Source organism: Amblyomma maculatum, chromosome 10 (genome assembly GCF_055883805.1).
Source record: "Amblyomma maculatum isolate TAMU_Amacu chromosome 10, ASM5588380v1, whole genome shotgun sequence".
NCBI lineage: Eukaryota > Metazoa > Arthropoda > Arachnida > Ixodida > Ixodidae > Amblyomma > Amblyomma maculatum.
In genome coordinates, this window is record NC_139353.1 from 20408160 (window position 1) to 20431138 (window position 22979).

Sequence of the window (22979 nt, forward strand, 5' to 3'; positions counted from 1 at the left end):
GCGCGGTAAACCTCAGAGAATTTATCTGAAGAAATCTAAGTGGACACGGTAATGACGCGTCTAGAATGAGCGCATCAGCACCGTTATGTGGTATTACTCAACATAAGCAAGAGTTCTCTGAGAACCCTCGACTGTTCATTTCAGCCGCTAATAGCTTACCACTTAAGTTACGACCAAATGAGCCATTTGTCGCTCTATATAATCAATGCTGGGAGATTCATGTCCGACCATGTCCTATAAGAAGGTGGCGTTGTCAAAGTGGCCAGACTAAGCAAATGCTGTGATTGCAAGATAAAAATCAAGATAAAAGAAATAAATTGTCAAGCAGCTACAGGTGATAAGGGTGTACATGTGAGAAGTGAATGCATTCAACACAAGTGTTGCTGAAATAAAGAAGCAGCGAATAGTTGTAACTAGAAATGACGAGGCTGAAAAAACGAGCTTAAATGCAGATATTTTGCGACAAAAAAGTACCAGATGCAGCCTTGCACGGATAAGGCACTAATGCAGAACAGAAAGAGGCTTGGTATCTTAAATGGGAGATAACAAAATGCTTTTTAGAAACGTGCAGTCTACCTGCGGACACAACAATGGACGATGGCGAAATGAGAGAGTAATGAAAAATAGTAGAGTTACAAAAAAAAATAAAAAAAAGAGGTGCAAATAGGTCAAAACGTAGTACTCGCGTTGATCTCAGTGAGATACAAAACCCAGATAGTTTCAAAATTTCTTTATCTGATCATCAAAAACAAGTTATGGGTTGGTAAGGAAGGCATTGTTCAGGTGACTGCAACCATAAAATTTTCGTGAAGATGCAATTCATAGATACAGTTGAAAACATGCAATGAAAAAAATTTACAGAGAAGAAAATCATCAGTAGAGCCAAGCAATCAATAAAATTGCAAGAACATTAAAACCCCAGCCGAACATATATCACTGGTTTACTGCCACCCAGAGTAAATAATATGCATTTGATGCAAACATGATCATAAGCCTACAGCAAGAACACAAACCCAACGAAGGCCCCTACTAAGACAAACAAAAGTTGTCATAATCTTTCAAGGCCGAATACCAGTAGCAACTCCTACAGCGAGTAGGAAAGCAACCAAACCTTCAGAGCAACTAGCGACTGCGTCAACATGTCAACAAGCACGCTCAACACTGAAGACAATATAAACGCCGTAAAAGGACGATGCGGGCGATATAAACGAGCGACCGAAGCGCCACTGCAAGACGGAATGGATTGGCGCGCTTTTCCCACCCAAAGTGCCCCTCTCACTAAAACTTGCAGCTGTACAATAAAAACTCCCGGTTGAGATCGGTACAGCATTCAAAACTATCGAACAGGCGGAGCATGCGGGTCTAAAATAAAGAAAACTATCGCCTTCAGCACTTACCATATAGCAGCCCCATGCTCAAGCCACGGCCATCTCGTATCGCGCGCAGCGCGACCTCACGTCCGCAATCGCCCAAATGTACCCTTATCGCTCCACAAGACGCCTGTCGCGGCCCAGCGTTGGACAAACAGTAGAGAAATTTAGCTTACCGCGATCCGCCAACGCGCGTTGCACTGCGCATGCCCAGATCCCCTTGACGCCGATAGATGGCGCCACATACTTGATACCGGCACATAGACCTGTCGCGTCGGGACCAATCAGCTTGTGCGCCCCGCCCACGCGCGGTGGCGGATTACGGTAAGCTAAATCTCTCTAGTATAGTGGCTAAAAGTGGTGCTTACGTCACGGCAATAATGGAGTGCCCTCCGTGTGTTTTAAAGCGCCTCAGCAGCTACAAACTGCCACACTGAACATTACGCAAGGCTGCTTCTCGATAAATCTGCCGTTGCACAAAACTATCAGCACTTTATACGATAGAGAGTCAAATGATTTGCGACCCTTTAACTTGCAAATGGTCCCGCATACGTCCCGCTATCTCACAGGTGTCAAATCCGTAGTGATGCCTTAAATTTCCGAGACGTTCGTAGTAAAGATGAAATTACTGCTATTATGTTAAAAATCAAATTGGTAGTAGTAACTTACTGGAATACGTTGCGTACCATCTTTCGGAACTGTCTATCGAGCTTTGCAACATTTAGGCTTAGCTATTTAGCCTTGATACGAGGCTCCGGTGCAAGGCTACACCTACCGTTGGCACTCCTCATCCCGCTAACGTACATTCCGGGCCAGGTCGTGTTCTAACTGCCTGTTAGCGCAACTTTCCTACTCACGGACCCGTTCGGAACAAAAACCACACCGCGCCAGGAATAACGAACACATCACTGCCACGACAAACGCGTCTTCTCCGACGAAGTTAGGAATGCATTGCTGTGTTAACTACATAAACTTCTCTGATCTACGCGGTTACGTTAAGTGTATTGTACAATGTTGCCAACCTGCCTAGCAGTGATGGCAAGCGTGAGCAAATGTTACTAAAGGAAGCTCTAAGCGCTTGTAATCGGCTATGGTGGAAGAATACTAACAAAGCCTACTGCAAATGGATAAGCGGAAACATTCGTCACAGCGTTGCCGGCGAGCAAAGTGGACTCCCATTTCCCACGTGCAGACAGACGATCGTGCTTACCCATCAGGGAAAAGAAAAAGAAAATATTGGAACAGTGCAGGAATGCAGTGTTCCATGCTTGTCGATACATTGTCAACAGTGCCCAGTAAACCTGGCAAAAAAAAGCAGCCCCGCAGTTACAGTATGGAGCAGGAAAAGGCTCGGCCAATACAACATGAGGATGCGAACAGTGTGTGCAGCAAAACAACCACGAAGAAAACCGAAGCTAAAACAAAAAGGCAATTTAAACCTGCACAGAGCTCCGTTCGTCGTGAAGCGCTGAACTACCGAAATTCTCCCCCATCAGTGCGCGCAAACTTGTAAGATGTAGCGTAAGAGCTAAATGGGAAACGCGGCGAAAAAGGAAGCCCGCTACTGCATTCTAAGCGCAGCTTACGCAGAGTGCAAAGGAGAAAACGATAAGCTAGGAAAATTATACCATCGGGGAAGGTATCTATATAGTGTTTCCCGAAAGTTCCCCTGCAATTATTTATTAAGTACACAATGATAAATGGGCCTAACAGACCTCATGCAAGGCGCTCGAAAGGCTCTTCGGTTCGTGGTTTGCGGCAAATTAGCACATAAGAAAAAATGAAAACATTGAGAGAAACAAATCGCTACAAGGGAAGATAAATCTTATTAATGGGAAGAAACTACGAAGCTCTGCGCATGAATTGCTAACGTTAAGTTCGGAAAAGTAAAAGATCCTAAAAATCAAACGATGGAGGTGATTACGCCAAGAAAACAGTGAAATAAACTTCAGAAAGGGGGTTGAAAGTTTTCAAGACAAATTACACAGGCAGGAAAAAGGGGTAATAATGAACAAAATTCCCTCTCGATTCGTTTCCATTAAGACCCCCCCCCCCCCTCCCCCCGGCCCTCGTAACACCACTGACCAAAACAAACATGAGAACCATATACTACCTTAGGTGTTTCAAGCGTTTCAACAAAGTTGAACAAATTTAAACTCGGAAGCGGCAGCTCCGTTGAGGTAAAGGATTACTGCAGTAGGCTCCAACCTGACCATTTCCTTCCGCTCCCCTATATCGGATGACGACCCCTGGCATTATAAACGGACGAGCCTTTCCGGGAGAAGTTCCGGGGACGTGCGGTCACGTCGAGTTTAGATCCAAGCCAATCCAACAGGAGAACGTGAATGCCTTAAGAGCTCGAGAAGAGCCTAAGGAACAAAGTGCGGGAGGAAATAATAAATTAAAAAAAAAAAAGAGGCAGGGCCAGAGCATCTGGGGAAGATCAGTGCAGAATTTAGGGTCAATTTTCTGGAGTGCTGCGCAGACACAAGCAAAAACATTCAAAAGGATCCCAAGAACCTACCGAGCGCGGAACACGACCTTGACATTCTGCTTCCTGTTCAATACGCGAAAAAAGTGCGGGAAAGGATGAGCGAGAAATATGGCTTTAATCTACTCGCCTGGAATGGGTGTTATTAATCATGAGCTTATAAAGCGGTCACAGCCAAGGGGGGACAAACCGACCAGCCACCACAGAGCCTTATGATCCTGTTTCATAAAGACATATAAACCTCGCCAAAAAGGCTGCTCACCATTTTTTTTCTTGGCTCTGCTTAAGAAAATATGCGGCTGAAAAAAACGAAAGAACAGCTCAATTCCCCAAAGCCTGACTCTGACGTGCCCTTGAAAAGGGATGAAGACCTGCCTATTCTCCGAGAGCAATCAATCCTGCGCTTGCCGAGAGAGAACCACGAAAAAAAAAAAATAACATTTAGGTCTACACACATCTTAAACACACATAATAGAACCTGAAATGCATTTTTCTTGCGTTCATGTGCTGTAGAATTGAGTGTTATTAACTTTAAACAACTAATGCCTTTATGATATATATGGTAAGGTGTGGAAAAGAAGGTAAATGAAGGCCGCTAGAGAAACTAGCTGCCTAGAGTACTAGAGTAAAAAAAAAAAAAAAAAAAAAAATGAAAGCTATAGGAAGTGCTCAAAAATGCTATGGTTTGCGGCGATGTGCTCGAAAGTGAAACAGGCATAATACACACACCCCAAACGGCTGTGCTCATACAAAAGCAGAGGTTGAAACAAACCAAACCGCACAATTGCATTAAACGCGAAACGAATCCCCAGAAGCAGAATCGGGGAACACACTAATAAACACAGAATTCTGTACGCACCTTGCCGATCCAGCAAATCAGTTAAAAAAATTGCAAAGTTATGTCCTAGTTAAACCGAACACAAAATGCGGAAAAGCTGTTTCGATCATAGCAAATCAAACAAAATTGAGAAATTGAAATTTGCATCAAATGCGGCAAAATAAAGATGCAAGCATTTAAAAGAAGTCGGATATGTAGGTATAATTTTTTCAGGACCAGAATATTTTTTTTTTAGTTTGATAGCTCTCACAGGAAACCTAATCTAGACATGAATCCAAGATTCGCAGTTTTGTTGACAGCACGAAACACATATATTAAAGTAAAAAAGATGTTAAAGAAGCCTTGAAGTGTATTGTTTATGAAAGGTAGGTAAAAGCAAGCCTAATGTTTCAGTGCTTGTTGCACTATCTACAAAACGCCTATCAGCATTATGCAACAAGTATCCGTACCATTTTGCGATTTTTAACAGCAGGTCAGCAATATACAAAAAGAAGGCAGTCCCGGCGTTTTATTTTGCTGAAGTTGCAAATAATTAGGCATTCTGAATCTCTGAATCAAATTTACAGCTGTTATGCTAAATATAAAGTTCCCAAACAATTCGCGCGCACACACACACACGCACACACACAAAAAAAACATCCGCACATAACTTGCGCGGTGTAAAAAGTGCAACAGTTTTCACTTCAACACTCATACGCTTGGAACAGGACTTCTCAATTCATAATCTCCCCTATCACATGAAGTCATTACCGCCTCCTAAAACTCTGCCAAAAGAACAAACAAAACGAATAAAAATAAACAAACAATAGCGATTACCAGGTGAGATAAGATGTTTAAAACCAAGAGAGCATGCGTCTCCCATGTGGGCTGCCCCCGCGTTCCACATGCATGTGACAACAAAACTCTGCACAACCGGGCTCTCACACGAACCAGCTCAGGGACACAGAAAAGCCAAGCGCAAAGTCCTCGCAACCGGACGACGAAACATTCACTCGTTTGTTGTTTTGTTTTTTTTTTTTTCTCCACAACGCTTGCGGTGCATATGTCCAAGGGAAGAGCACACGGTGACCTCTGCACGGACCGCGCTTTCTCTCCTCCGTGCGGTAGGGGTTGTCGGTGTGTGTAACATGTGTGTAGGAATATAAAACCGTGAGTGTGCAGCCGTGTGTTTTTTTAGTGTCAGTGAAAAAAAAAAATATATTCCGGCAATAGGAGCGACGCTCAACTCTTCATGAGCTTGGCTGCCCGTTCTTGCGCACCCTTGACGCGGACGACGTTGGAGGTTCCCTGTTCGCGCGAAAAAAAAAGAAAAGAATAGAAGGGAGGGGAAAAAGGAAAAAGAAAAGGAGGAAAACAAGAAAACAAACAAACATAAGCAAAATAAACAGGTAGGAGAACGTGCAAAACTTAAAAAACCTTAAAAACAGCAAGTCAACTACAGGATCCTTTACACAAACATGCCACCGGGGCATACATGGCAAAATTACCTTTGAAAAGGAATTAAATTACATTGCTCATTACTGCTCCCCAAAAGTAATGAAATTACATTACAATTGCTTCTACTGAGTAATTCAATTACATTGAAATTACTTTCTAGTTTCCATAAATGCAAAAACTAAGTAAAGCTATTAAACAAAACAACAACTTGTTCTCCAGAGTATTCTAGTTGACTATAGTTCTGCTCAATTCTGTCTCCTTCTGCCAATCCGTTACGCTGGCTTCGGATTGCAGCACGTCGTTCCTGCTTTCGCGCCCTCTACTTTGTTGTCTGTTGAAGGAGTAGTGGCGCACTTTAGTAAAAGTAATTTCGAGAGGAATTAATTACTTTGCTGCGAAATTACTACTAAAAAGTAATTCACATTACTAAATTACCAAACTGAAAAAGTAATTCATTACATTACAAATTACCGAAAAAGTAATTAACTTACTGTAATTTTATTACTGTAATTCAATTACTGCCATGTCTGCACCGGGGGACGCGCGTCTCGTTCTTTACCTCTTTCCCTATCCGGCGGATCAGCATTGCTCGCCCACTAACTATACCATCGTGCGACGATACGTGAGCCTTCCGCATTGTTTACGGGCACACTGCGCCATTTGGTATGCAATAAGACAACCAAGTTTCGTTTTCAACATTGTTCTCTTCTTTTTTTTTTTTTTTTTTTTTTTTTTTTTCTCCGGGCGCCATAATTGGCCAGCTCGAACAAGTTGCCAATCTGGTGGCTGTCTCTAGTCTGCGGTCGGTTTCACCGACACCCCGAGCAGCAACGAGTCAGAGCCTGCCGCCTTTACAGTCAGAATTCATACGAAGATATATCTCACCGTCAAATCATTCAAGTGTGTTTAGTTCGTTCAAGAAAACTTAGAATTCAATATGAGAAGGCGCGCTCCCAGTGGCATCTGACGTCAAGGCTCCGGCATTTAGCGCGCTAAACTGATCTCTAAAGCCATGCTGCAAAAATACTTAGAAGAAAGGCTAGCTTAACTGTTTCTGTCAGCCTGTCAGCAAAGCAACGCTATGCGTTCTATAAAAACACGGGCTAAAAGCGAACACTGGAATTGGGTTTTCGTAATAGTAAAAGATGGCTGTATCATTTTTGAAGTACAATGCGCCAGAATAGCAGCGGAGAGAAAAATCGGAAATATCAAAACCACTAAGGGATAGCTACTAGCTACAAACTGATACTGCTGTTATAGTACCGATCTGCACTACTACTGTTACTACTACTACCGCGAGTACTTAACACTATTATTAATAACGCTACACTAATACTACAACTACTGTAGCTACCACTAAAACAAGCACTATGATCACTACTAACATGTCTTCTACTGCCAGGTTGGCGGTCGAAATACACACAGGCATTGCAAGCGAGCGGTTGAACTCGCCAAATTTAGCGAGCACCACTCGGAGAGAGAGACTGCGCGGAACTACGTAACTACAAGAGCAGGCACTACTATCGACCTAAATGCAGGCCTGGAAGCATGCTGGGGCAGTGTGCCTTTATATCAGCGCACTAATGCTTGCCGCTGCTCCATAGCAAGGCACGATGCTGGCATAGCTACAGTGCGACTACTATCAATGAAATGCTGGCAATGTTTTGGTCCTGCCAACAAAGTCCCAATATTAGGGACGATTCGTACTACATGGGCGTATAAGAACAGAAAGCGAGGAACACATAAAAAAAAAAAAAAAAAAGCTCTGTAATCGATATAGTAACGGAGACCAAAAATTGATCATATTTTTTTAAGACATGGTAAAGCTGCATGAAAGGAACACGAATGAGACAAGGTACGGGAGAAGCGAGAACTGGCGACTGATTTCATTGAAATATGTCTAATCTCGACGCACCCCGTACACTGTCTCGCGTGCTTTTGTTTCGCGCAACTTGACCATGTCCGATGAATTACACCACTAGGCTGACATGATCTTTCCTAGGTAACATTAGATGGGAAAGCGAAGAACAGAACGCGAATACCAAGCAACTGAAACAAAACAAACACTTGATATACACAGCAACTAAAACGTACGCAACAAAAAATAAAAATGCTTATTTGCAACTTGGCAGTACGCTACAGGAAAAGCCTTGCGGTATAGATAAGCCTGTCTCGCCATTTTTTTTTTTCATTTTTTCGCTGGTACGGAAACCCAAGCGGACACTTTTATTGTATATGCCTACGCACGGTTGGCGATTGCTCATAGAGGAAGGCACCATTCGACAATAGGGTCGATTTTCACGGAAATATATCACAGCGAATACCAGAAGGGCCAGTAAATATTCGGAACTGAGGGTGAAGTTGGCAAAAGAAAAACAAACAAACAAAAACAAGTACGAGAGAATTGAAGTACACACACACACACACACAAAAAAAAAAAGAAAAAATCAGGCTAAAAAAAAACCTTCGATGTTGAAAAAGTCGATATTAAACGGCAGAGAGCAGCTCCGGTAAATTAGCTGCCTTGCCAAGATGCCCAGCATGACATCAAGGCTCTGTTTACCACTCGCTTTTACGCAATTACTGGAGAACAGCACAGCCTAAAACTTCAAACAGGATTCATTCCCTGCTGTTCCGCTTCGACGTAAATGCAGATACGAGCTGTACGATAAACCATCAAGGCGTAATCAGCGTGATAAAAAGTTATCTACGCCCGCGCCTGCCAGAAGACGTTGTTTGTGGATCGTCCAAAAAATTTAGAATAAATAAAAACAAAAAGTGTCAGACTGGGCTGTGCGTGGTGCAGAGTGCGTGAGGCGAGCAGTGCGGGTGCAGTGTCGGTGTCCCGAACAACCTTTACCGGCAGCGCGGCCGACATGACGCTGCCAGCTACACCGATGCCACCCAAGTATTGGCCGAAGTTTGACAGCGAGTCCAACGACGGAATGAAAGGTTGATATTTCAACAAATCGCCGCTGCACAACAGCTGACCCCAGTCCAATGACGCGGTCGTAAGAGAGGTGCAACAAAGCTCCACAGAACAATGGATAACTGCGACGGCCTCACAAAGCTTATTGCGTTTCATCCCTCGAAAAGAGCACATCCGAATGGCCCAAGGCCGACATGTTCGGCTTGAAAGCAATGAGAACTACGGCACGAAAAGCTACAACAAACGGAGGAAAACGGGGTAAAAAAAAAAGAAAAAGAAAGAAAAGCCCAAAACAACCCGAGAAAAGCGGCCGTCACAAAATGGAATTATTTTTTTTTTTTTCAGCCGTTTTACAACAATCAGGTTAAGCAACCGGGCATACAAAAGGGTAAACAATCAGGTAACAGTAGAGCTAACAATGGGGCAAACAGCCTGGTAAACACTCGGGCAGTACGATTTGGCTAGTCTGAATGGCTAACTACACAGTATAACGGGATAACAGCGGGCCGAGCTTTGCGGGATTCTAACAGAAAAGGAATAAAAGTTATAAACAAGAAAAGAAAACAAGCATACAAAATAGAAGCGGCCTCGTAAACAGTCGGGCAGGCTTGCCGTACCGTATACGCTTGCGAAACCGCCGGGTATTGCCTTCGCGTCTCGACAGGTAGCGCGGTGTTTATACGCCATCCGTCTACCGGATTTCCTTGGCCCGAGCCCGTTCGACAAACAAGACAATGGAGCAAGGAAAACAAAACAACGAATACACGAAACTGGCGTCGCGCACCAGCGCTGTAAACAAACCCCGCTAGGTGCGTTCAACAAAGAGTAGTCCGATCCGAGCGCCAGAGATGAGCAGCGGCAAAAAAAAAAAAGAAAAAGAGAATAAGTTTGTTTACAGGCTAAATGTTTATTGCTGCCGCTCTCCGTCTCAAATGCGAGCCACATTTGGAATGGCAAACTAGTTGAGAAAGCTTCGAAAGATCCCTCGTCGCGTTACGAACTGCGCACACGCACGCACACGCGCACACACACACACACACACACACACACACACACACACACACACACACACACACACACACACACACACACACACACACACACACACACACACACACACACACACACACACACACACACACACACACACACACACACACACACACACACACACACACACACACACACACACACACTTTTCTTTCTTTTTTGTATGGGTAATGGATAAGAACCAGGTTGTAAACGCGCGCCGGAAACTGCTCAATAAAACTCTAACGCAAGCCCAGAGCGGAAAACAAGTTGGTGCCTTAAAAAAGGCGAGGGAAACATTAACTCTTAAGTGAGGACAGTAAACACGTAATTTCGAAAATAACGAAAGCGGAAAAGCGGAAGTGAATGGGATTGAGGTACGAAGACGATAAAGTTGCGCAGAAAAAAAAGAAAAAGAATATCATGCTCAAGAAGTGATGACTTAAGGCAAGAGGTGCTTTGCGCCATTAGCTAAAACAATTCAGAGGGAAAAAGAGAAACGGCGTATAGGACGCATTTTGCAGGAGTTGTATACGTCACCGTCCTCCGCACAGCTTCTGGTGGTGGGGAAAGAGAAGGAGTTCAGAAGAGAGTGGCGGTAAACAGGCAGCATGCGAACGGGTCAAGCAGAGAATAAGAGAGACGAATGACACAGAACATGCGGATACACTTACGATGACGTCCTGTAGCGCACCAAAAAACACCAAAAACACCAGTGCAGAAATCACTAGGAGATTTTTTTTGGATGACGTCCGATGGCGGGGCACACTTGCAGGCGGAAGCAGCACAGCTTCAAGCTGAACTGAAGACTATTTAATCTCGATCAATCGTGTAGCGTACAACTTTTCTCTTTCTGAAACATCGCAGAGCCTACCAGCACCTGCCAATATTCATCACACCGTTCACCGTCACACGCAACGCCATAGTGACGCAGGCGACAACCATGGAGTCATATAATACGTGTAGCAGACGACAGCGTGAGCCAATATCGTCTAGCTCATAAAACCTGTCGCTGCGAGTAGCCTGCTTCGCAATATTCACGACGGCAGCGTGACAGCATGTTCAATAGCGCCACAGCGTTTCGAATCTCTAAAATTAAGTTACGCTTAATGCGTCGCGCAAGCCCGAACCACCGGCGTTCGCAATATGCAGACGTTAAAGCCTTTACCAAGCCAGACATATGGCCACTACAGAAAAAAAAAAGAGAGAGAATTTAGACAAGAAGCTCAGAGTCGAATTGACGTCGAATAACCAAGGCACTAACCTTATAGTATGCTAACATGCTGGTGCAGAATATTAAGCGCTTAATATGTAATCAATACGCATCGCACGAGATGAAAAAGAAAGAGTTATCAAAATAACCGCTTGAGGGGCTAGTTGGTGCTGCATATTACCCAGAAATGTGGCGCAACAAACACAAACAAACAGCGCGTGTGTTGTGTCTCTTCTCATGTGTTTGTGTTTGTTGCGCTACATTTCTGGGTAATAAAAAGAAAGAGGTTCGCTAGCCCAACTTTTATGAACAGGTTAACGGTGCCCAATGCGCTACAGGCTTCCTGACGTACTGCGCCTATAAGATTTAGGGAAAGTGTTTACATACTAACCAATTCTCCTTCCAAGGAGGAAAAAAAAATACAAGCGTCTGAAAACCGAAGTTGCATCAAAACAGCCCTCCATCGAATCGAACAGAAAAAAAAAAGGTCGCAGACGCATTTAAAAAAAAAAAAAAAAAGAGGTAAAAAAAAAAAAAAACACCGAGAGAACCGCACAACTTAGGCCTGAAGAAGCGAGAGGCAAAAGGTCAGACCGATTCGCTCCAACGTTAAAAAAAAAAAAACGATAAAAATAAAGAGGAACAAGACTGCCCCACTGAACGCCAAAGGCACAGGCAATACCGGAAATGCCTCTCCCCAAAGCAGGACGTATCGCTCGACAGCTTCAAGACACTATGCGGAGCTTCTGCCGAAGGGCGCATCTGAATTGAGGACAATTTATCTTCTTATTTCACCCCGTTCTTCGAGCACTACCCTATTTCTGAACCCTAAAAAGGGAACTTGTTTTTCCTTTCGTTCGGCTCAAAACTAACGGGCATGTGTGCCTATTCCGCACGCCACGGCAAAAGTAGCCTTCACGCTGTGGACTAAAAGATCTTTGCCGCCCAACGGCCATTTTACCCTCGTTGTTCTTCTTTTACAACTCTCCTCTGGGAGGGAGTTCTGTTCCTTCGCGCAGCGCGACAATTCTGAAGTGGCGCCTGGAGCTTATTCTATTTTGTCACGCTGCGCTGGACTTCGCCCAGCCTTTGGGGCAATACGTTGCCTGCCGTCGCGAAGAGAGGCTGAATAAAGACGCCCCCGCAAGAGCAAAGCGTAACGGGACATAAGAGTGCATTTTTCTTTCTGCCCCGTTGCAAAGGGCCGCTAAGGCGATAACCCGCGGCATTAGGTGCTTGGGCCGAAAGACAGAAGCCCTAACGGGTGAAAATGAAAAGAAGAGTCAGTGAAGAGTTTTCGCCAGAAACGAGGTTCCCGAATACGAACGACGCTTAGTCGAGACCATTCGAAACGAAGTTCCTGAATGCCGAAGCTTGGCCATATGGCTCGAGAACTGAATGAAAAAGCGCTGAATGTGTTTTCTTTTTTTTTTTTCTTTCTTACTAGCTAGACTTTCCGGCTAGCGGAGGCGGGAACCGAATAAAACAGCTCGAACATACCGTCACTTGGCGGTGAACTGAATTTCTGCTAAGCCTAGCTGTCTGAAGCGAAAAACGATATTAAAAATATAATATTCGAGAGACGCTGTAAAACGCGACGAAAACCGTCTGCGGTGCTGTTTTATTCAAGTAGCAGAGAAGCTCTGCCAATCGAATCAGGGGCACTTTATTTTAGCGCCCCAGAACTTACAGGAAGGATACACGCAAAGACACAGTGTCACAGAAGTTGTGCCTCTAATGGCAGGTAAGGTAAAGCTAAAAAATTAAAATAAATAAAACTCCGATTAGGTCTCTAAGCGCGACTTTCGCCTTATTGTCTAGAAATACAGATCCTTTAACTAAAAAAAAAAAAAAAAAGAAGATTCTGCAGGCGCTTTCGTTAGTTCTTTACTAAGAATAACTCTAGGAAGGCCTACATAAAATAGGCATAGCGAGCAGGCCTCTGTGCTCTACATGTGATGTGTGTGAAAATTTTGAACATTTGGTAACCTCCTGTCAACGGTTTACTGCACATCGCAGGACACTGCGCAATAATTTAAGCTTACCTAAAGAAACAGCCTTGCGCCTTGAACATGTCCTGGGTCCTTGGTGCGACGGATCGTCTGCTGCGCGAGCTACCAAGGCCTTACTAACTTTTCTGAAGGACACAGGGTTGATTAATACCCTTTAAAACTCATCTGTGTGTGATTATGTGCGTATGAAAGTTAACTTTTCTTAAGGACACAGGGTTGATCAATACCCTTTAAAACTGATCTGTGTGTGCTTATGTGCGTGTGAAAGTGTGCGACACCGATTCTCTTTTTTTTTTTCTCATTTATTTCCCCTTCGCCTCCCACAATCTGTCACCCTCATCCCTCAACCCTCATCAGGAGTAGCATGCTAGGCTTACCACCAGGCAGACATCTCCTGTTGCCATTAAAATATATCTCTATCTCTATCTCTCTAGGAAGGAAAAAGACAAATGATGCTTACTTCACTATCGTTATTTACAAATGCGAACGCTTTGAACGAAGCTAAGACAGGAAAAAAAAAAAAAATCCTGTTCGCACAGCAGCTTCCCTAAAGGCATTTTCATTCGTGCTCACATTTCGCTTCTTTGAAACAGGTAATGAAATTTCAGCTGTGACAAAAAAAAAAAAAAAAAAAAAAAAAAAAAAAAAAAAAAAAAAAAAAAAACGAAAACATTGTTCTTTCTGAAACTTGTTCCGCTCTCAATTCGTAGCGCCATTCCGGAGAGCTACAGAGCTCAGATTACTAGTTTATCAAAAATGACAGCCGCGCGCGATCAGGCGGCAGGTAACGTCATCACTACAACGCGTAAGCAACAGTAATGGGAGTTGACTATTTAATCTAAACCGCGATAGCGAATAAAATAATTACAGCTGAGCGGCAAACCCGTATCTGAGGAAGTACGACTAGCCCGGGCGTAGCCACCGCGCATGCATCTGCAGCTATCAGAGACAAGTCTACGCATGCGCGATAACTCCAGCCCTCAAGAGGCTTCACGCTATGGGTATCTAGAGTCAAAAAGCAAAACTGAACAAAAAGACAGACTACCCACATGACAGGCGAGTGAGGTGAGACAAGTCACGGGTGAGTGAGTTAGTGGGCACGAGAGTGAGAAAGAGTGGGCGAGTGTGGGTGAGTGAGTGAGTGGGAAAGACGTGTGACTGTGTCGAGCGCGAGCAGACGACATTGATGAGGAAGAGGTGGAGGCGCGCTGGTGCAGACGACGACCACGGCACATGTCCGGCTTGACGCCAACGGCACCGGCGGCAAGAGCAGTCAGAGATACACACAGGGGAGAAAGAGAGAGTGAGAATGGCGGGGAAGAAGGAAAAGGAGGAATGAGAGAGAAAGAAAGGGAAGAGAAACACAGCACCAGACACACACGAGACGAACAGAACACCACCACCAGTAGCAGTAGCAGACGTCACTGGCTACGTCACGAGCACCATCACCACCACTTTTTGCCAAGTACGTTCGCGCAGCAGCATTTCGAACAAGTTCAAGAAATTCCTTAGTAAAAAAAAAAAAAAAAAAAAAAAAAAAGAAATAAAAAAATAGAGATCCGCACACAAAACGTGTAGACTTTTTAGTCATGCTGCTAGTTTAGACTAAGAATACCGCTAAAAACCAGACCGACGCAGTAACTGCGTCGTATCACGACACGTTGCTCACTCAAAGCTTAAATATTTGTTGGACAGATTACTAATGTCACGGTCACATTTAAAAAAAAAGCGGTAAAAAAAGAGAAGCGTCCGGCAAGCCGTGGTCTCTAGAAAGGTTTTAGCAAGAATGCCGTACGCAAATGAGTACTACAAACCAGGCTATAACGGTTAACTGGTTGAAGGTAAACTTGAGCACTCTAGAGAGCGAAGTCAGCTTACGAAGACGTCAGTAAGTGCGCGCACTGCTATAGCTCGCACTACGGCAATCAAGAATTTGAACGGTTCTATTTTCTGGCCACTCGAAATTGGTACAGCGCCTCGGATAAGCTGAATCCTAGATCAAGCCAAAAAAGTAAAGGGTTCAACGCTGCTGAACCAAATTTTGAGCGAAAGCATTAGCTGCGCGTGGCCGAGCGTTCTTCTCTTCTTCTTCTTCCTCAGCCCACATATAAAGCCCCGCTTTAACCAAGCCGTATGAACGTGCCTTAGTGGCATATAGGCGTAACGTGAATACCAGGGTCCTAGCATGCCGATTCTGAGAGACTGAGAGACCCAAGTTGGCAGCTCCTACCGACCAATTGAGTTGGTAGCCCAGCTCTCGCCCTAGTGTCACGTGGGGTGTGACGTCACAGCGTCACGTGGGTAAGACGTGGCTACCGGCCGCGCTACGCTGGAGGCTCGAAACCTAGAGTAGTATTGCTTTCGCAATAAAAGAAATGAGTCGCTTTGTTTCCCGAAACTCGTAGCCTTCGTGCACTAGATAGATGAACACATATCACAATCACAACAGCTAGGTCCGCTGTTCGACAATCGCCTCTCTCACTCAGTTCCAAAGGAAGTGGCCTTTGTCCGTCTGCGGACGTAGCTTGGCTGGCTATGATAACTGTGATTATGAAAAAAAAAAGTCACTTCCCAAACTATACGGGGATAATATAGTGTTAATACAGTGTTCTTTTAGGCGGGAAATCGCTGGAGTAAGCCTTCCATAAGCGAGCCAGAAATAAAAGCTGATACTTTTTCGGCACAAGAATAGTGCGAATGGTGCGACTACAAAGAGCATAAACAAAACAAACAAAAAAAAAACAAACAAACAAAAAAAAAACGAGCCTGCCGGTCCACGAAGCGAGAAAGAAAACACTAGCTGTCAGACGATGGGGGAATTTATTTTACGTATAACACACACAAAAAAAAGAAGTGCTCGTTAGTTACGTGAAAGAGCAAAGTGACTGCCCAGGCTCCGATTCCGACTGAATGACATCCCTCAACTAGAAACCGAAACCCAGTATGACTGTGCCACCCCGAGGAAGCCGCGCCACAGGAAACAGTGGGAGAACGGTGGCGCCTTCAGTCAGGGTTCTTGTTTGTTAACGGTGACGTATACGCTGGCATCGCAAACATTGTTGGTCGTATGAGTGAGAGACAGCCGGGTGCGGGAAGGAAGCCGGTCGTTCTCGGTCTCGAATAACGTAAACGGCCTTGGTCAGTGGCTCTTTTGTAATACACCGGCTATCCTAGGGACCGTCCTTTTATTCCTTATTTCCTCGTTAGTGGCCACGTAAAACAAAAACAGGCCGCGTCTTTATACACACTCGCGAGCTCCATCTATGGGAAGAAACTGTAAGAAGAGCATTAAATGGAACAAAAGATGTCCGCTTTACATCCGCCCTGCTGTCTAGCGTGAACTGCGCCAGAAAGCACGCTTGAAACGCCCTGATAGCGGTGAAACAATTCGCAGAAATTCCTGCAACCAGTCGCAGCTTGCGGCTAGTTAACCCCTAAAGGCTAGCCGAAAAACTTAACTGCATGTCTGGGAACTGCATGTCTGGGACGAAGAAGAGCGGACGGACGGAGAAGACCGCAAAACTAATCCCAACTGGAATTAACTGCTGGCGGGAAGGGTCAAGAAACGGAATACATTATGTTCCCGTTAATGCTGACCTAAACCAAAACGGAATCCCAGTGCATTAATTTATCTTTTCGGGCAGCCTGAGAGAGAATTCTTCGGCTCTTGAGCCTTTTTTCTTTCCCAGTTCCAACCCTCGTATTTGTCCTTTTCGGGTGCGCCGGCGGCCCAGTGACACATGCAAATCCGATAATACTCTCTCGGACAGAGCGGTCGAAAAGGCGCTCCGGATCAGGCGACCCCTTCGCGTTTCCACTGTGTCAGAAAGTCGCTGGCCGCCAACTCCAATTTTCCTTTCGTTTTTTTATTCCCCCCCCCCCCCCCCCCCCCGAACCAAATCCGCAAGTCCTTTTCAGGCGCCTCACTCAATTATTCTGCCAGCGAAGCGGACGTCGCCAGAGATCATGAACTCGCCGTTCCTAAACTACACCAGCACAAACTCGCCGACACAGAGCTAGCTAGGACGGGAAACTGGTAATGCAGCTGAATTTTTCATTTTCTTAGAGCTTTCAACGAAAATAAACTTTTATTCAGATGCTGGCGCGAGTTAAACGGTATTTACGCTGTTTCGACGTTCTCACTCATCCTCACTCACGAGTTCCACAACGGAGAAAAACGAGCCACAGTCGTTATAAACTACTCTCTTCTAATCTCCGTTTCCAGAACGCTAGTAATCTTAGTTTTCCTGGTTCTGAAAAGCAGACATCGAAATCCAGACTAAACGAGTTCTACCATACATCCTGCAGACTAAGTGAAACACAGCAAAGAAAAGAAACCGAATCACCGTCCGCGCAGCGAGCGCGATTGGAATGCCATATGCGAAAACCCGCCAGTTGTTCAAGCCTAGCGTTGCACCATAAGGGCGCCTAAACAAATTAACTCCGCGCGCCAGCGCGTGCGTAATGCTTCAAGTGCGAGAGACGAGCTAAATCGGCACCGAAATTTTCAAACCGCGCGTATCGCAAAGGCATCCCACAACGGTCTCTCTCGCGCAGCGGACGAAAGGCAGCGCGTCGTTTTCCTGAATAAATTAGGCCTCGTTAGGCGTGTGCGAAGTGCGATCCTTCCGAGGCCCCCCGTCGGACGTCTCCCAGCAGCCATTCGCCAGAATTGTTCGCCGCCACAAGTGCGGTACGCGAGAGGCCACGCAGAGAAACAGTGGCCCGGGGAAGAAATGGAAATCGGCTCGGCTTCCAAGGCGGTGAAATATTTACGAATTAAGAAGACGCGGCGGCGCAGCGTTCTTTCGCAAGCTCTATAACGAGCGGGTCGTTACGGCGGCGACTGAGGGAACGTAGCGGGAGCCGCATCGTTAAAAACTTTATAACCCGAAACAGGTGGTGTATATACGCGCATCGAGAGATGTCTAGTTAGCGATTTCGAGCACCTTCTCTCGGGATGAATTTGCTCCGCTTTCAATTTGAAGCGCCCTCTGGCGGTTCCGTCTTCATTTATTTTTGCTGCCCCGATGCAAGGATTTTTAGGCACACGCATGCTGTACATGAACGGGCTCACCCGATAACGTGCACGGTAAAAAAGCAACGTGGCAGAGCCGCATTATTGTGGGGCAATGTTTTAAAATTCGCTTTAAAATTAGCTGTACGATAAAATCTGTACAGGTAATTTCAATCATTCATAGGAGGTGTCGTAAACCTGCGTTTAGTTACGCGAGTGTTGGTTACTACGAAGACCTGTCATTTAAGGGGGTGCGCCCGGTGAGTTGCGCAAACGCGAGTAGATGAGGTTACGCTAGCTTGGTCGCACAGTGGCGGAAAAAAAAAGAAAAGAAAAAAGTAAAAAATGAACAGAAAGCCCTAAAGTCTCTGTAATGCTTAGGAAATTTAAAAAAGAGCGCGCAGATAAGAACACAAGTCGCATAGACGTGTAATTTTAGGACGGCACGAGGTAGCAATAGGACGTTGTTAGGGCTCGCGAATTATGCCTTGATTCGTTCCCTGAAGGAGTCTTGTAGATGCAGTGTGCAAAAAAATAAAAATAAAAATAAATAAATAAAATAAAAATAAGACTTGAAGGTTACCGCGTGAATTATGTTGCTAGGAAACGGGAAGAAGGCTACGAGCCCACAAATTCAGGGACCATGAAGGGATTCAAATATAAACTATTTTGATTGAATATAACCTAATGAGCGGAATAGTAAGCAAAGAACTGCTCCTTGTCTCCTTCTGTTTGCTATGTAACAGAAGCGTCGTTCGGATGGGGTAAAAACGAGAGAGGGAGACAAGTATCCTCCCTTACAGATATGCGCCAGCACGGACCGTCTCTACAAACTTAAGCTCCCTCCTGGCAGTTGCCACGTGCACGCAAAGCTCCGCAGCGGGGCTTTCAAATAACAGCTCCCCGCCTTAAGCCACGTCGACAGCTGACCCAGTGCGACGACGTGTTAAAGAAGCAATATGAACAAGCATTGTACGCCTAAGAGTACCGCCCTGTTTCAACAAACGATTCAAGAAGGGCACAGAGTAAGCGTATCAGCGCATGTGACATCGAAGGAGCCGAACAACCGGAAGCTTCGGGTGCTCGAGCCGCGCTGGAATGCGCTTGGCCTAAGCGTTTATTGAAGGGTGCAAGGTTTGCCTAAATGACGCTTCATTGGAGACGGGATTTCCAGCGTGCGCTTCGCGAGGCGCCACTGGTAACGAACACTCGAGCTGGGCGCTGGCAGTTTCTCAACATCACCTAGAGGAATAAGGGGGGACTGCCTCCTACGCCAGGGATATCGTTTTGTAAATGGTTTGGCTAGTGTTGGGCCGAAAGTATCGCCTCTACTGGGGCAATTACGGCTGCGCCACACTGATGTCCCATGAGAGAAAATTAATTGACCTCATTACTCGGGAACGCTCAAATCGCAGTCAGATCCCTAAAGGAAAACCAAAACTGACTGAAACCACTAAATAAGCTATTTCCTAGTACGCAATACTGATACGAATTATGAATAAAATTAAGAATAAAATTATTAAAAAGATAAAGTATTCTTCGATTAGTGCGCTTTCCGCCGACTTTTCTGCCCTTAATGCTAGTGCACGTTTGGCGATGGACTCGCACTAATGTTACTAAAGAATTTCTTAAATGTATGCCCAGAGGAAAGTCGCAGCGTTCACACCGAGTCCACGCGAGCGCCGAGCCCTATAACCAAACCAAATACGAAGCTTGCACTGCTCGGCAACCTTGCCCCTGCCGGTTAAGGATGCGACAGCAGAGCCCATTTCTCCTCTGGGGGAAGTCTGAGGACCTATACGTGTGCTGTACCAACACAGCAAGTGCTCGTGAGAAGACGCGGTGTGGAGTGAATGAGCGTGACATGCGCCGGTGGGCGCGTGTGCTTGAGCGACAGACACGCGCTCCGTCTCGGCGACTACCGCTCGCAAAGCACTCACCCGAAGTTCTCTCGTAAAAGTTGCTTAGCCGAATCACAGTTATGCCACAAGCAGAGTACGGATGATGTTAGACGAAGCGCAGCATGGGACAGAAGGTCGATAAAAAAAGAAAAGGGCTACTAAAATCTTGAGAATAGACGAATGTATTTGAAGCCGAAATGCATTGCGGCAGCATGGCAGGGCGGCTAAAGGTGAAGCCATGAGCACAGGTTAGCAGCCTATCGCAGGCGTTGATAGATCGCGCGGCCTGCACTTTAAAGTTTATTACACTATTTCATACGATTATTCCTTTCTGATTTCAAATTGGATAATATTCCTAAACAAAGATTTTGATGAAAAGTCGGCCTGGCTGCGTATATTAGTGAATAAATTACCTATCACTGATCATCTATCTTGGCAAGCCATCGTCATCCTGAAAAGGGTCGGCTTAAATTCGCGCAAATTCGGTAATGCCGAGACGGAGCTCGCAATGTGCGCAGTAGGGCACGAGTACCAGTGACGTGAAGTGTAGGACGATCCTTTGCGTGGGCGAGCGTGCGTTTGCGCTGCGCTCGCGCCGATGGTTTTTGTTGTCTGTTTTTCTTCGCCAAAGTCTCGCCAGCCACCTGAGGCCGTGGCGGGGGGCGCGAGTGGCAGCGAGAGGGGTGAGGATGAGTCGAGGGAGGAAAGCGTACCTTCTGGTTGATCCTGTCGATCTGCCGATTTTGCGACTCAATCTCGCTGCCCATGTCGATAGCCATATTGCGCAGGTTCCCGATCATGGTGGACACTTGGACCATGTTGTCCTCCATCTCCGTCTCACGATCATCATTTGTAATCCTGGAGAAGAGGGAGGGAAAAGAAGATAGAAGGGACAGAAAAAAAAAAAAATCACACACGATTAAAAAGGTTCGCGCGTCATGTATGGGCGTGAATGTTAGTTTTTAACAGCGTGCTGTATAAATATGTTATCGCCTGCGTAAAGAAATGACAAGCATTAATCTTCGTTTGGCAATCATTTATTATGCCGAGGCAATTTTCTTTTAGGTATCCTCCAACCGACCAATACCACCTGCCAAATACATGTTCGTGATTTTTCCTGGCCATGAGGCCCATGAGAGGGAGGTAGGGGGGGGGGGGGGGGGGGGGAGGGGACGGGTGCAAGGGTCGCAGCGAGTGCTATGCTCATCTCACCCTTCCAGATGAACGGCGCTGCCTAAACTTGTAGCTCTTTCCAATTTGACCATTGTAGCTAACTTAAAAAGGTTCAAAACTACTTCATTTCCAACCTTAGTGCCAGTAGCGGGTGAAGCTTCTCGTTCCCCGCCAAGCGTGTGATAAAACAGACACAAAAATAAAGCCTTCGGAAGAATCGTACCAAAAAAGTGTCCCGCGGAAAAAAAAAGAAAAAAGGAACGTTTCATGAAAAGATAGTCCCCATTTGCGATTTAGAAAAAAAAAAAAAACAATTACAGGATTGCACTTAGCTTCACTTAAAGCTTAATGGCGAAAGCCTTTACTCCTCTTCTTCCTCTTCTGTCTACCTCTTCTCTTCTTTCTCTATCCCGCTTGCTTGTATACTCGTTACAATTTCTTTACTTTCTTTTCTTTGACCTCGTCGTCAGGACCTATTGCGCCGTCCCTAACAGGGAAATTACGTTCACGTTAAAACCTATTGCGACGTCTCGCTGACATCTCGTGAACACATCTGGCGGACATATCTCACAAACGTGTGATATTCACCAAGAGCCTAGAAAGGCTTTTGCCTAAAAAAAAAAAAAAAAAGAAACAATGTCCCCAAATGGGTGCCATCAAACCTCCTGTAAGCAAAATGCAACGAAGCGTACGGTCTAGTGAAGGATATTGATTTGCGCTTTATAATGTGCAGGATCATTTTTTAAGCTTCCATTAGGGTCACTTTTTAGTCATTTTTTAAGGATTATCTGAACTGTTTTCGGGTACTGATTTCCGTTTAGAACTGCGTGGCTTATAAATCTTATTATGCGCGCGACATTGAAGGGGTAACTATGAATGCTGTCAAGGCAGTCCTTGGATATGCTGCCATGGTCATTTGTCGTTACTGTCTTCCAAAACAGCTGGAAGAATATCGAGAGCTCGGTTTGGAGTAGCTTTACAGGCAAGATCAAGAATCGTGTACTTAGGAATGCCGGACGCCCTCCTCTTACTAGCGCTCGACGACGTCGGAGATGGAACAAGTGTACTGAAAGGCCCAATTCCAGAAGCTGTGCGATAAATACAAAGTCTATTTTCATACAACACATGTCGCCGGTACCTAAAGGTGAGTAAACAGAGCTAACATCATGGTTGCTTGGAGGCAAGCGCTTTCCGCTGATAGCCCTGCGATGGGGCGCGTCCACTCTTGATGGAGGACACGGAACAACAACAACAAAAATCATGTAGAAGCTTGGAAGAGAAGGCTGGGAAGCACGGTGGGCCAAAGCCGCCCAAAAGCACGGAAATCCATTGGCGCCTCGTGCTTGGAAGAAGCTCTAGTTTTCCACTGTACTACCAAAGCGTAGCCTGAGTTTCCCCGTGGCCAGTTACTTAGTGCTTAAAGTCTGGCTCCATCGGAGGGGGGCCTGTAGTGATTGTAGCACTAGTGGAAAGGGAAATAAAGATGGAAAGAGAGAAAGCGGCTGGTTGCCTCTTTTGCAAATCGTTTTATACAAAGGGGAGAAATCATTATTTTTCTCCACCTCTGGT

The 22979-nt window shown here is 45.4% G+C and overlaps 1 protein-coding gene across 3 annotated transcripts in view; it reads right to left on the minus strand.

Moving 5' to 3' along the window:
* Nucleotides 1–715: 715 nt before the first annotated feature.
* Nucleotides 716–22979, minus strand: part of Snap25 (Synaptosomal-associated protein 25kDa) — a 113701-nt gene continuing 91437 nt past the window's right edge. For all 3 annotated transcript variants that reach the window (XM_084582140.1, XM_084582139.1, XM_084582141.1), the window contains 2 exons: nucleotides 20951–21095; nucleotides 716–5986 (listed from right to left, as the gene is read on the minus strand). In XM_084582140.1, the coding sequence (XP_084438266.1) occupies nucleotides 5921–5986; nucleotides 20951–21095 (211 nt within the window). In that variant the 3' untranslated portion in view covers nucleotides 716–5920. The remainder of the gene's footprint in view (nucleotides 5987–20950; nucleotides 21096–22979) is intronic.